The sequence below is a fragment of the Jaculus jaculus genome, chromosome 18 (genome assembly GCF_020740685.1).
Source record: "Jaculus jaculus isolate mJacJac1 chromosome 18, mJacJac1.mat.Y.cur, whole genome shotgun sequence".
Lineage (NCBI taxonomy): Eukaryota > Metazoa > Chordata > Mammalia > Rodentia > Dipodidae > Jaculus > Jaculus jaculus.
The window spans coordinates 13,338,472-13,352,573 of NC_059119.1; the positions used below are offsets into that span (position 1 = coordinate 13,338,472).

Here is a 14,102-nt window from a genome sequence, read left to right on the forward strand (position 1 = left end):
TCAGGAGGCCTTGGAGTTTCTGCTGTGGCCTCTGTCGCCTGCATGGCCTACTGATGCAGAGAGACCCATAAAGAGGAGGCTGGGTACCCCAAGCCTGGTAATAGGGGCCAGCTTGCACTGTCCTCTCTCTGCTGGGGATGTGTGATGAAGTGAACCAGTTTCTTCCACCATGATGAAGCTTCCCTTGAAACTATAAACCTGAAATAAGCCCTCAATAATAAATCAGAGGCCGGGCCTGGTGGCACACGCCTTTAAGCCCATCACTTAGGAGGCAGAGGTAGGAGGATCACCATAAATTCAAGGCCACCCTGAGACTACATAGTGAATTCCAGGGCAGCCTGGGCTAGAGTGAGTGAGCCCCTACCATGAAAAACCAAATCAAAATTTAAAATAAAAATAAAGAGGTCTGGAGAGATGGCTTAGCAGTCAAGGCTCTTGCCTGTGAAGCCTAACGACCCACATTCAACTCTCCAGGCCCCTCATAAGCCAGACGCACAAGGGGACACAAGTGCAAGGTGACCTAGGTGCGCAGGGTGCCTGGTGTATCTGGGGTTCGGTTGCCGTGGCTGGAGGCCCTGGTGCGTCAGTCTCCCTGCCAATAAAAAATAAGTAAATAAAAACAAGTGTGCTGGAGCTCTGGGGTACTGGCATGCTATGTGATGGGATGCTGGATGCTGGATGCTGGGATGTTGAGATGCTGGATGCTGTGAATAGTGGGATGCTGGGATGTTGGGGTGCTGGATGCTGGATGAGTACCAACCCCATATGCTTTCACCTTCTCATTCTTTTATTTATTTATTTGAGAGCAACAGACACAGAGAGAAAGACAGATAGAGGGAGAGAGAGAATGGCTTCCAGCCTCTGCAAACAAACTCCAGACGCATGCGCCCCCTTGTGCATCTGGCTAACGTGGGACCTGGGGAACCGAGCCTCGAACCAGGGTCCTTAGGCTTCACAGGCAAGCGCTTAACCACTAAGCCATCTCTCCAGCCCCTCATTCTTTTATTCTTTCTCTTCTTCCTTTGCTCACTGGGCAAATAGCCCCTGAGAATTTACCTTCCTGTCAAACCTAAGTTCAATATTTTGGGGTCCATGACTCCCCAATCCATCTCTGGATGCCCCCATGTGAAATAGGACCCAAGTGGAACAGGCCAGTGGATGGACAAGGTCACCTCTGTGTTCCTCCCCATCCTAATTGGCCAGTGGCCCAGGGACATCCTTACCTTACCTGCCTTTTCCTGTCTCCTCTCTGGGGACCCAGGGACAGCTCACAGAAGTCCCCTCCTAGGTGTGTTAGGGAATACAAAAGGGTCAGTCTCCTGGGTCCCGTGGGCAGACTCGGAGCTTCCCCACAGTGGGTTCTGCCCTTTCACCTTGCCCAAGGACACTCTTCCATCCCACTCTTCCGTGTATCTCCTCCCCCAACATGGGAAAGGCTATCCATATGGCCTGGACCAGCTGAGGCCCTGTCCCCACGGCCCTGAGAGAGGAGAGTGGAGTTTTGTTGCCTGATGCAATGTCTGGCAAGGTGCAGTCTCTTTATCAGAGCTCCCCTCCCTGCCGCCTGCTGGGACTCCCCACCTTCCCAGGGGGAGGCAGGCCTGTCCGGGCTGCGGTCCATTAGGGGGCTTCATGGAAAGGCTGGGCTGCAGGCCATCCAGGCCTTAAACTGGTTCTCCAGTGAGGCATTTTGCCAAGCCAGGGGGAGGCCTGAGCAGAAAGACAGCCTGGGAGGTTGGGAAGAACAGGGAAACTGGTGTCCAGCTTGCTAGGGCTTGCCTGCCTACGTTCCTGGCACCGCATTTTCCTCTCCTCTCCAAACTACCTGTTGCCTGGCGTTCCTGACTCCCTGGGGAGCGCACAGCCTCGAGAGAGAGGCTCGAGCTGAAAGCCCGCGATCAGAGAGCATCCTACACCGAGGCATATGAAACCCCGCACGTGAAGCTTTGTCCCTTGTCCACCTGCCCTACCCGTGGCCATAGCAGTGCTCCTAGGAATGTCCCCTGTGCTCTGACAACCTTCCTAGCAATGTCCCTAGCACGTGCTTGGAGCACGCGTCCAGAGTGCTTTTTCTCCTCACACTTTTGTTGTTTGTTTGTTCGTTTTGAGGTAGGGTCTGGACCTGGAATTCACTGTGTAGTCTCAGGGTGGCCTTGAACTCACGGCGATCCTCCTACCTCTGCCTCCCGAGTGCTGGGATTAAAGGCGTGTGCCACCACACCTGGCGAAATTTTCACGTGATTTATGAGGTCTGCAAATGGAAGAGGAGTGCTTAGGTTCAAGCGAAAGGTCATGTAATCATAGAGCCCTAAGCAAACACAATTTATCTGTGAGATGTGTGTGTGTGTGTGTGAAAATCGGTGGTTTTTAACATTTTATTTATTTATTTCAGATAGAGAATGGGCGCGCCAGGGCCTTCAGCCACTGTAAATGAACTTCAGACGCATGTGCCACCTTGCGCATCTGGCTTACGTGGGTCCTGGGTTCTTTGGCTTCACAGGCAAGCGCCTTAACCACTAAGCCATCTGTCCAGCCCACGAGGATTATCTCTATGCAGGCAGTCTTTCCTGACTTTTGTCAGTTGCATGTAGTTCTTGAGTGAGAAAGGACAGACAGAGAGACATAAAGCCATAGACGTAGGCATAGGACATAGACATCCTGGATGATGGGGGTCAGTAGAGATAGGACCCGGCCGGCAGCGCACCCAGGTGGGGCGTGGCAAGGCGGGCTCGACCAGATGGCAGGAGCGGGTAGAGGATAGGTGCATGAGAAGAGATGGGGCAAGCAGCAGGCTCCCACCGGCTGAGGAGCTGTCCGCCGGGCTGGGGTGGGCAGAGTCCCGGAGGGAGGGGAGGATGGACGGCGAATGAGTGGACAGCAGCTGTGCTGACAGCAGGAGGGAAGAGCGGAGGTGTGAGATGAAGGCCTCCATGTCTAGGGAGACGGTACCGAGCGGGAGAAGAGTACTTCCTCGTGGGATCCCAGAGGATGCCGAGCAAGGGCAGAGGGGCAAGAGGGAGCAGAGGAGGGTTTGGAAAAGGAAAGAACAGGCAGACTGGTCCCCAGGATGAGAAGCAGCAATGGGCACCCTTATACTCCCTCCCTAGGGGGTTACCCAGGGGCCGGACAATTGAGGAAGCCAGGAGAGGACAGGAGATAGGGGAGGATGGGAGCCAAGTGGACCACGCTCTTGTGATCGACTTTCATTGGTGTCGAGTGTGATTGTCTCTCAGCCGATGCCTGGTGTCGCCTCCTGGAGGGCTGGCCTGGACACTGCGCCGTCAAGTGACTCCCAGCATCTGGGCAGGCCTGGCATACGGTCACACCCGCCAGATGGTGGCGGCTGCCCTGGAAGAACTCAGCCCTCAGCCTTCTCTTCCTGGCCCTGGTGTCTGCTGGGAGGAGACAAGAGAGCTGGTCCAGATGGGTCAAGAGTGCTGTCTTGCAGCTGGCTGCACCCAGGCAGAACTGGGTTGGCATGTGCCCAGGCATTCTTCAGTACTTAGGCATGCTAAAGGTATGGTTGGGATGGGGCATTACGACTGGGGACGGCAGAGACCTTCAGTTCGTGCCATAAGCTAGGCCAGGAAGGGAGTTTGCTAGCCCCCTGCCCCATGAGCCTTGGGAGAGAGGTGGGAAGAAGGTTCCCCCATGTCACAGACACCCCACTCCACTTCTGGAGGGGAAGGTTCTGCCCGGACCTTTGCCGAGTGACCTCAGTCTGGGTCTTGTCCCTCTCCCTCATGACCCTGTGACCTCCCACCTCTGTGCACCTCTCAACTCACCCCTAGAACCTGGTACCCTCTTCCTGGCCTGGCGGTTTTTCCAGGTAGGCTCTCACTATAGACCAGGCTGACCTGGAACTTACTATGTAGTCTTAGGGTGGCTTCGAACTCACAGCGATCTTCCTACCTCTGCCTCCCCAGTGCTGGGATTAAAGGCATGCGACACCACGCCCACCTAGGAATATGATTTCTATGTCAACAACCTTCACAGCAAATGTTAATTTGCTGGAATTCTTTTTTTCTCAATTAAAAAATTTTTTTGTTTATTTTTATTTATTTATTTGAGAGCGACAGACAGAGAGAAAGAGGGAGCGAGAGAGAGAGAGAGAGAGAGAGAGAGGGAGAAATTGGGTGCACCAGGGTCTCCAGCCACTGCAAACGAACTCCAGATGCGTGCGCCCCCTTGTGCATCTGGCTAACGTGGGTCTTTAGGCTTCACAGGCAAGCGCTTAACTGCTAAGCCATCTCTCCAACCCCTCTCAAAATTTTTAATTTTTTTGCTCATTTTTATTTATTTATTTGAGAGCGACAGACAGAGAGAGAGAGGGAATGGGCATGCCAGGGTTTTCAGCCAATGCAAACGAACTCCAGATGCATGCGCCTCCTTGTGCATCTGGCTAATGTGGGTCCTGGGGAATGGAGCCTCGAACTGGGATCCTTAGGCTTCACAGGCAAGTGTTTAACCACTAAGCCATTTCTCCAGCCCCCTTCTCAATTTTTATTAACATTTTCCATGATTATAAAAAGTATCCCACAGTAATACCCTCCCCCCGCCCCACTTTCCCCTTTGAAATTCCATTCTCCAACATATCCCCTCCTCATCTCAATCAGTCTCTCTTTTATTTTGATGTCATGATCTTTTCCTCTTCTTAGGATGGTCTTGTGTAGGTAGTGTCAGGCACTATGAGGTCATGGATATCCAGGCCATTTTATGTCCGGAGGGAGCACGTTGTAAGGAGTCCTACCCTTCCTTTGGCTCTTACATTCTTTCTGCCACCTCTTCCGCATTAGGCCCTGAACCTTGGAAGGTGTGATCGAGATGTTACTCAGTACTCCAGTCACTTCTTTCCAGTACTATGATACCTTCTGAGTCATCCCAAAGTCACTGCCATCTGAAAAGAAGATTCTCTACCGAAAGTGAAAGTACCGTTAATATGAGGGTATAAATATTAAGAGAAGTGCTAACTGGGAAGTTTGATAAGCATAGTATATAATTTTTCCAGACATCAGCAGATGTTACACCCCTAGGGCTCATGACTACTCCTGTTTTAAGTTTTCAGTATCAGGGATGTGTTTCCCTCCATGGAGTGGGCCTCCAGTCCGATTGGAAGGCAGTTGGTTTCCACCATGACAGACGTGCCACTATTGCACCCGTTGGCTCATTTGGGCTGGCTGGCCAATTATAAGGCTTGCAGTGTCCACTATTGAGTATCTTCACTGGTGATTTCTCGTTCTCCCATTGAACTACATGTAGAATGGCTTCTTCCAGCTTTCTGTCAGCTGGTCTACATGGAGGAGGTTATCAGCTCAGTTGCATGTGCTGGAATTCTTGTTTCTCAGCCAGTGTGGTGTTTCATCAGACCCCTGGGGAAAGGACTCTTTTCCCCTTATTTAGTCCCCATACATTTTCCTTGTCTTTTTTTAAATTTTATTGATTTGAGAGAGAGAAAGAGACAGATAGGGAGAGAATGGGCATGTCATAGCCTTCAGCCACTGCAGACAAACTCCAAACACATGCAGCACCTGTGCATCTGGCTTTCTGTGGGTCCTGGAGAATCGAACCTGGGTCCTTTGGCTTTGCAAGCAAGTGCTGTAACTGCTCAGCCATCTCTCCAGCCCTCCTTGTCTTTCAGATATCCCACCTCAGGAGTTTTAGGCCAGCCTGAGCTAAAAAGTGACATCTTGTCTCAGAAAGGGGTGGAGAGGTCAGGGAGATAATGCAGTGGTTAAAGGCTATTCGTGCAAAACCTGCTGGCCAGGCTTCAATGCCCCAGATGCAAAAATAGGCACATGTGCCCGGTGTTTGTTTGCAGCTTCCAGAAACCCTGGTGCACATACATGCACACGTACACACGTGCACATAAAATAAAAGTATTGTATAGATTTCAAAAACAAGCAGCCTGGGCTAGAGTTAAACCCTATCTCAGGGAAAAAAAAAAAAAAGGGAACTGAAGAGATTGCTCAGTGGTTAAGGCACTTGCCTTGCAAAGCCTAACGGCCCGAGTTCGATTCCCCAGCACCCATGTGAAGCCAGATGCATATAGCGGTGCATGCATCTAGAATTTGTTTGCAGCAGCTGGAAGCCCTGGCATATCCATTCTCTCCCTCTCTCTCTCCCTGCTTGCAAAAAAAAAAAAAAAAGAAAGAAAATGAATAAATAAGTAAACTTTTCAAAAAAAGGGGGTTGGAGGACCTAAAGTGTCCTGGGCATAGTATGTTTTGAGCGTGCCTGGGGTTCTGACTGCTAGGCAGAGCTGGATCCTCAAAAGTCGGGTGGAAGGGCTGGGGCGATGGCTCAGTGGTTAAAAGCACGTGCTCTGCACGCCTGGTGATGGGAGTTTGGATCTCCAGCATCCACGTGAAGCTGATGGCGAGTAGCAAGTGTGTTGCAGTCAGCTCCATGTTGCCGGAACAAACATCCAACCAGACACAGTTTGTGGGAGGAAGGGATCCAAGGGAACACCGCCAGTGATGTTCACAGATCCAAGCAGACACACGCCACCAGCAACCAGCACCACCAGCAAGCAGGAGTCTCTAGAGCTTACTTAACATGCTCTCTACTCCTTTGGTCTGGAATTCAGATCTGACCTCAATGACTCACCTCCTCTAGCAGGGATCTGCCTGTTAGGCGTTCAAGTAGAAAGTTTAATAAAAAAATAACTGGGTCCGTCCGGGCTGGAGAGATGGCTTAGCGGTTAAGGCGCTTGCCTGTGAAGCCTAAGGACCAGGTTCGATTCCCCAGTACCCACGTAAGCCAGATACACAGGTGGCATGTGAATTTGGAATTTGTTTGTGGTGGAAGGAGGCCTTGGCATGCCCATTCTCTCTCTCTCTCTCTCTGCCTCTTTCTCTCTCTCTCTCTAAAATAAAAAATAAAAATAAGTGACTGAGTCTTTGGAGCCAAACATTCGAATTACCACAGAATGCATCTGTAATCCCAGATACGCCTAAGGCAATGGGCGGTGGGCTGGAGTACCACGCAGCTTGCAAGCTGGCTAGTCTGGCATTTGCAGTGGCAAACAAGAGACCCCGACTGAAAACAAGAAGAGAACTTGACAGCCCAAGATTCGACTCTGACCTCCATATGTGCACCATGACACACGTGTCCATACGTGTGCACGCACCACACACACAACACACAAAAACATCTGGTGGAAAGGTGCGTGTGTTACCCATCTGCAGACAAGGTGCCCTGACCACTCCTCTCTCCACAGGACGAGAGTGTCTCCCACTTGAAGGGGACAACAGGGTCCTGTGTGATGCCCCAGAGCTGAAAGTTGGCGGCCACCCTGAGGAGCCTCAAGACACCCTCCGTCCCCATGGAGAAAGGAGTCACTTTGCCCCAGGACTGCCGGGACTTTGTGAACAGCCTGAAGATGAGGAGCAAATATGCCCTTTTCCTGGCCTTCGTGGTGGTAGTTTTTGTCTTCATTGAAAAGGAAAATAAAATCATATCCAGGTGAGGGACTCAGAATGAAATCTTCCTTATCAAAGGTGGGGCGGTTGGGGACAGAAGTGACTCTAGGGTTCCTTGTGGACCAGGGAGTCCATCCCTTCAACAGTCATCTGGCGGAGGGTCACGTGTACAGTGGAAAGACAGGCTCCAGGGTCAGGCGTCCCCATGTTAACATCTCCCGGCTGTGAGAGCCGAGGAAAACACTTCCCTCTTCTGAAATGGTATGAAGGGAAAACATGTCTGTAAGTGATGGCACCTGCCTTGTTGGATAGATTGAATGAGAAAACATAAGCACATTTAGCCCACAGCAGGGGACATAGTTGATGCCTGGTCTTTGCTGGCTGGGGCTGCAAATTATTATTATTAATTAATTATTATTATTATGGTTTTTCCAAGTAGGGTTTCACTGTAGCCCAGGCTGACCTGGAATTCACTATGTAGTCTTGGGGTGGCCTCGAACTCACAGTGATCCTCTTACCTCTGCCTCCTGAGTGCTGGGATTAAAGGCGTGCACACCCGATTTATTACCTTATTTCCTGTCTTAGAATGATGGCTCCCACTAACAGCGTCACATCCCTTCTGCAAGGCTTGATGCCATGGGTTAGGGTGAGACACGGGAAGGCAGGGTGTTGGTCGGCAGGGCTGCACTGAGCAGCTGCCCAAGATGTATATCCCTCCTGGGGAGTGCCCTGCCCACAGGCTACCCTGGGAATGCCTCCACACACGCCTCTTGAATTGTTAGCTACTGCTGTGTACAGTGGATCTGCTAGTCACAGAACTGTTTATTAGGCCCGATCGCCTCCCAGGCACCAGCCCTGATGAAAGCCACCAGCAGGACGAGTAGGATGCCGACACAGTCATGCCCACCTGAGTCCCCCAGCACGGACTGGTCAGCTCCTGCCTGCTGCAAATCGCTGCAGCTCTCCACCTGAGAGCCACAGTCCACTTGCACCCACCCAAGCCAGCAGTGCCAGGGCGGCAGATGCATTTGAATTCCCCAGTGAGTGTGGATTTCATGGGTACCAGGGGTGACCTGCCCATAACGGCGCCCCCTTCAAGGACTGCCTCACTTCTCTACTCAATCCTCCCTGGGTTTATGTCCCAAATAAACTACATGCAAACCCTTAGCCTCAGTCTGTTGCGGGAGGGCCAGGCTCTAAGCGATCAACATGAAAGACTACTTGGGGTTGGTTGGGGGGAGGGGTGTGTGGCATTCTCCCCAGATCAGCCGTTCACCCTTGGTGTCCCTTTTGCTCCCATCAGGGTCTCCGACAGGCTGAAGCAGATCCCCCAGCCAGTGACAGACGCCAACAGCACCGACCCAGGCCTGCTCTTGGCTGACAACGCGTCCCTCTTGTCCCTGAGCGAGCTGGATTCGGCCTTCTCCGAGCTGCGGAGCCGTCTGCACAACCTCAGCGTGCAGCTGGGCGTGGAGCCAGCGGTGGGAGAGGCCCGGGGGAGGAAGGAGGAGGTGGCCGCAGAGCCGTCCCAGCCGGCCCTGGCTGGGCATCAGCGACGCCACGTGCTGCTCATGGCCACTACCCGCACGGGCTCGTCGTTCGTGGGCGAGTTCTTCAACCAGCAGGGCAATATCTTCTACCTCTTCGAGCCCCTGTGGCACATCGAGCGCACGGTGTCCTTCGACGCCGGGGGCGGCGGCGCCAACGCCGCGGGCTCGGCGCTGGTCTACCGCGATGTGCTCAAGCAGCTGTTCCTCTGCGACCTGTACGTGCTGGAGCCCTTCATCAGCCCGCAGCCCGAGGACCACCTGACCCCCGTGCTGTTCCGCCGGGGCTCCAGCCGCTCGCTGTGCGAGGAGCCCGTGTGCACGCCCTTCGTCAAGAAGGTCTTCGAGAAGTACCACTGCAAGAGCCGCCGCTGCGGGCCCCTCAACGTGACCCTGGCCGCCGAGGCCTGCCGCCGCAAGGACCACATGGCCCTCAAGGCCGTGCGCATCCGCCAGCTGGAGTTCCTGCAGCCGCTGGCCGAGGACCCGAGGCTGGACCTGCGCGTCATCCAGCTGGTGCGCGATCCCCGGGCCGTGCTGGCTTCCCGCATGGTGGCCTTCGCGGGCAAGTACGAGAGCTGGAAGAAGTGGCTGTCCGACGACGACGGGCGGGACCGGCTGCGGGAAGAGGAGGTGCAGAGGCTGCGGGGCAACTGCGAGAGCATCCGCCTGTCGGCCGAGCTGGGCCTGCGGCAGCCCGCCTGGCTGCGCGGCCGCTACATGCTGGTGCGCTATGAGGATGTGGCGCGCAGGCCGCTGCAGAAGGCGCGCGAGATGTACCGCTTCGCGGGCATCCCCCTGACCCAGCAGGTGGAGGACTGGATCCAGAAGAACACCCAGGCGGCCCGCGACGGCAGCGGCATCTACTCCACGCAGAAGAACTCCTCGGAGCAGTTCGAGAAGTGGCGTTTCAGCATGCCCTTCAAGCTGGCCCAGGTCGTGCAGACAGCATGCGGCGCCACCATGCGCCTCTTCGGCTACAAGCTGGCCAGGGACGCCGCCTCGCTCACCAACCGCTCCGTCAGCCTGCTGGAGGAACGGGGCACCTTCTGGGTCACGTAGTGGGGTCTGGGACCACTGTGGAAAGCCCACCCTGCCTTCCTCACAGAACCTAGGCTGGCAGTGAGCTCACAGCCCTGGCACAGGGCAGTGGGGAAGCTGTGGTTGGGGAGGTGAGTGGGGGTGGGGAGGGCGCAGCAGACCCCTTCCCAACCAGCTAGCTTGCCAGTGGAGCTGGGATTCCTCCAAGAACGGGGCTGTGCCCTGTCCTCTCCACAGCGTGGTTCACACCCCACCTTAGGGTCTGCCAATGTCCTGAGCAGGCCTGGGCAGTCCTGCCTATTAACAAAACTCCCTGGCACGTTCTCTCTCTCTCTCTCCTCTCTCTCTCTCTTTCTCCCTCTTTCTTTCTCCCTCTCTCTAACACACAGAAATATACATGAAACACACAGTAAGGCCTGCAGGCTATGTGGGCCGGAGTCCAGAGACTGAAGATTTAATAACCACAAGACGTACAAACCCTGGCCAGTCACTCAGACACCCCGCTATTCTCAGCCTTAACCGTTTCCTCTCTGAGTGCATAGAAGCCTGGGATGGGGGGCGTCTTTGCAAGAGGATAGGGCAGCCCAGAGTGAAGAAGGGGGTATTTGAAGCTCTCCAATCAGCACAAAATGATTTGACTAGCCATGCTGGTTATGAATATCAGCCCTGTGTAGAGCAAGGGTGTATGGCTCAGTGGTAGAGGGCTTGCCTAGCATGTTTAAGGCCCTGGGTTCGATCCCCAGCACCACAAACGAGAAGTAAAACAAGACACGCATGCAACGGCAACAACAAAAAGACATATATACATGTAACGCCCTGCACAGAGATAGAAAGGGAACGCACCTGCATCCACGCAGGTGCGAAAAATGCCTCCCCGCTTTATGTCTACGGAATTTCTCTGTATCACACGCCTAAAGAGGAGCCTCTTATTTATATATTAGTTTTAGGATTATTTGGAGGGGTAGAGGAAGGACACACGTTCAAGTTTAATGACACCATTCCCTGACCAGAGCTGGGACTGGTCACCCCCGAGGGTCTGGGATTCTCGTGGCTACCTCCTCTGACCCATCCATGTGGCACAGCTGGCAGGCCGGGTGTTCAGAGATGGCATGGCCAGCCACCACTGTCCAGAGGCCCCACCCAGCTCACCACCCAGCATTATGCCCATATTTGAAGGTCGCCTTGGGTCTGACTGGCAGACAGAGCTCCAGTCCCTAGAGGCCCTGCCATTTCCACGCAGGCATTGGGGACCAGGCCAGGAAGAAGATCAGCGTGCTCTGGGGTGGGGGGAGAAATCACAATGCGACTTCTCTTCCTCAGCAGCCTGCCTTCTCCCTCCTAGAGGACAGGGGTCAGCCAGTGAGTTGCCATGGTTACAACTGGTGTCTTCGAGACATACCTCCTTTAGGGTTCTGGGAAGAGGATTGCACAACTCAGGATGGGCTGGGTGTCTTATTTGAGGTTTTTAAAAGTTATTTGTGGCTTGGTGCTGTTCTTGTTGTGTGGCTGTTTTCAGCTTTGTTTCTGTAGGAGGGCTGGCTGCTTGAAAACCTCTGAGCTTGAGGGCCTGGGAAGCTGGGAAGACCTGCCGGGAGCCCGTCCTTGGCCGCTGGCAGATAGAAGATAGGACGGGGTGGTCTTCCCCCCATGGGGAGGACGATCGGTCACACGGAGCCCCCAGGGCCCCATGAGCTGTTCTGTGGGAACTCTATCGGGACATCTCAGAGGCCACCAGCATTCTTTCTGAGTGCCTAAAGCAGAGTAAAGTAGCAGTCCACCCCCTCTCAGGGAGCAGGCTGGGTTTGAAAAATCCTTCCCAGCTCCCAACCCTTGAAGCCCTAGGGCGCCAGGGACCCGTCAACCCAGCAATGAGTTCCCCCCTTCGTGGATGCTTTTCCCCCACTTCCGCTGCAAGCCCACGACAGCCTCAGAGCTTGCTTGCAGGGAGCTGGGACTGTTGCCACCACACACTCTATTTCCTGGACCACTGCTCACCCAGGTGCGCTGTCAGACCCCGGGGCAGACTTGGCTGTGAGTCGGGTAGACCCAGGGAAATGCAGCATCACCCAGCAGGACACTGCAGTCGGCTTGGGTCCTGAAGACCTGGCCATCTTGTATTCACCTTGTGGGGTTCACTACAGCCCCCCGCCCCCGCTTAACAGCAGGGTCCCAGACACCATGAACTTCAGTCATCCAAGCACGCCTCAGCTCTGGCCTTTGACAGTATATATGGGCAGATTGTGCAGAAAACTGGCTCTGTTTGAGGCTAAAGGGACACACCACCCCTGGGAACTTGAACACGGGGCAGTTTGTGGCAGGCAGGTCCCCGAGTGCTGGCATCTTGACCCCACAGTGCTTCTTCGTCTTTTCTCCTTGTGGGTGAGAAGGGCTGGGCCCAGGTACTTCCTGGCTGGACAGGAGACCTTGGCCTCCTCCCTGACCCCAGGGGGCCTATAAGGCCTTTGTCTCTGGGCTCCTGGAGGACGGTCTCGGACTGGACCTTTGGGACTTCTCAGGACATTGACAATGTTGTCTATACTGCAAGTTAACTTTATTTATTTTGTGAAAGGGAAGAGATAGATAGTATTATTTGCAGGGACTCAGAGCTGTACCCAAGTCCAAAAGAACAGATAACGACAGGAATGGTTCGCTCATCTCAAACACGCTCCTACACATTATCAGGACCCCCGAGGGCTGTTCTGAAGGCCAGGTAGAATAACCCAGGCTGTGCAAGGAGGTTCCATGACTTCTCTCGCCATCTCAGCGTACCACGTGAAGACCCTGTTGTGTTCTCGCCCAGATGTCTGGACCAAACAGCTTCAGTGGCTGGGGTGGCTGTGAAACACATCTCTGTGGGGATCAGCTGTGTGTTGGGGGGGGGAGGAGGGAACTACTGGTTTTCTACTCTGGGGGCATGCTCGGGGGCTTTCAGCATGGCGCTGGGGTGGAGAAAGAGGCCCTTCTAATGGGCGGAGGGAGCTGCTGAAAGAACTCCAGCGAGCCAAGGCCCCCGGACCGCCCATCGCAGAGTGCCCTCTCTCCCCATCTCTGCCTTCAGTCCCAGGGCAGAAAGGGTCTCCAGGAGGAGGCTGTGGGTTCCCTGTCCTCAAGGAGGGACCAGGTCCCAGCTGTAGGGAGGAGTTAAGGCAACAGATGGTTTGATCCTAGCGCTGAAGGCTCTTGGCTCTCTCCCATGTCAGAACCTGTTTGAGTTGACCACGGTCTGCCCCTTGAGGCATCCTGGACTTTGATGGACAGGAGCGGAAGATGCGGCAGCTAAGTGTTCCAGGTGGCGCTGCTGTCCCCACCTCAAAAGGCAGAGGGGTGGTCCGGTGGCAGGAGAGGGGCGGGTGATGGAGACTAGCCTCTCCCCCACTTGCCAGAGCCAAATGGGTTCCTGCCTATCTATATACGCTGAAGGAAGGAGCATCATAAAAATTGGGCCCCCACCTTCCAAGGCTCAGGGTCTCATGAGGAAGAGGTAGCAGAAAGAATGTAAGAGCCAAAGGAAGGGTAGGACTCCTTACAACGTGCTTCCCCCAGACACAAAATGGCCTGGATATCCATGACCTCACAGTGCCTGACACTACCTACACAAGACCATCATAATAGGAGGAAAAGATCATGACATCAAAATAAAAGAGCGACTGATTGAGAGGGGGAGGGGATATGATGGAGAATGGAGTTTCAGAGGGGAAAGTGGGGGGAGGGCATTACCATGGGATATTGTTTACAATCATGGAAGTTAATAAAAAAAAAGTTGGGCCCCCAAGTTGGTGGCTGGTTTGTGGGGACACTGAGGTGGACATATTCCAGGTAGATGGAAGGGGGCTGGATACAGGTTTCCTGAGACCAGCCAGATGCCCTCCCAACCACCCAGAGTCACAAATAGTAGAAACCACATTCTGCCCGTGACTTGTGATGTCTTAAGATCATCAAGATCCTGTGACTTGTGTCCTTTGGTACCTGTCACTGCCCGAGGATGAATTCTCTGTGTTGCCAAAGAACGGATGTGGTGCTGCCCTCACCCGCCAGCTCGTGATCTAGACCAGCTGCTTCCCGCGGGGATACAAAGTCCGTGTCGTCTATTTCC

General features: G+C 54.0%; 1 protein-coding gene across 1 annotated transcript in view; it reads left to right on the forward strand.

Moving 5' to 3' along the window:
• Chst3 (carbohydrate sulfotransferase 3) overlaps window positions 1-11,484 on the forward strand; it is a 44,685-nt gene extending 33,201 nt beyond the window's left edge. Inside the window, exons 2-3 of the mRNA XM_004657897.2 lie at window positions 7,220-7,464; window positions 8,725-11,484. Of these exons, the coding sequence (XP_004657954.1) occupies window positions 7,325-7,464; window positions 8,725-10,030 (1,446 nt within the window). The 5' untranslated portion in view covers window positions 7,220-7,324 and the 3' untranslated portion in view covers window positions 10,031-11,484. The remainder of the gene's footprint in view (window positions 1-7,219; window positions 7,465-8,724) is intronic.
• The last annotated feature ends 2,618 nt before the right edge of the window (window positions 11,485-14,102 follow it).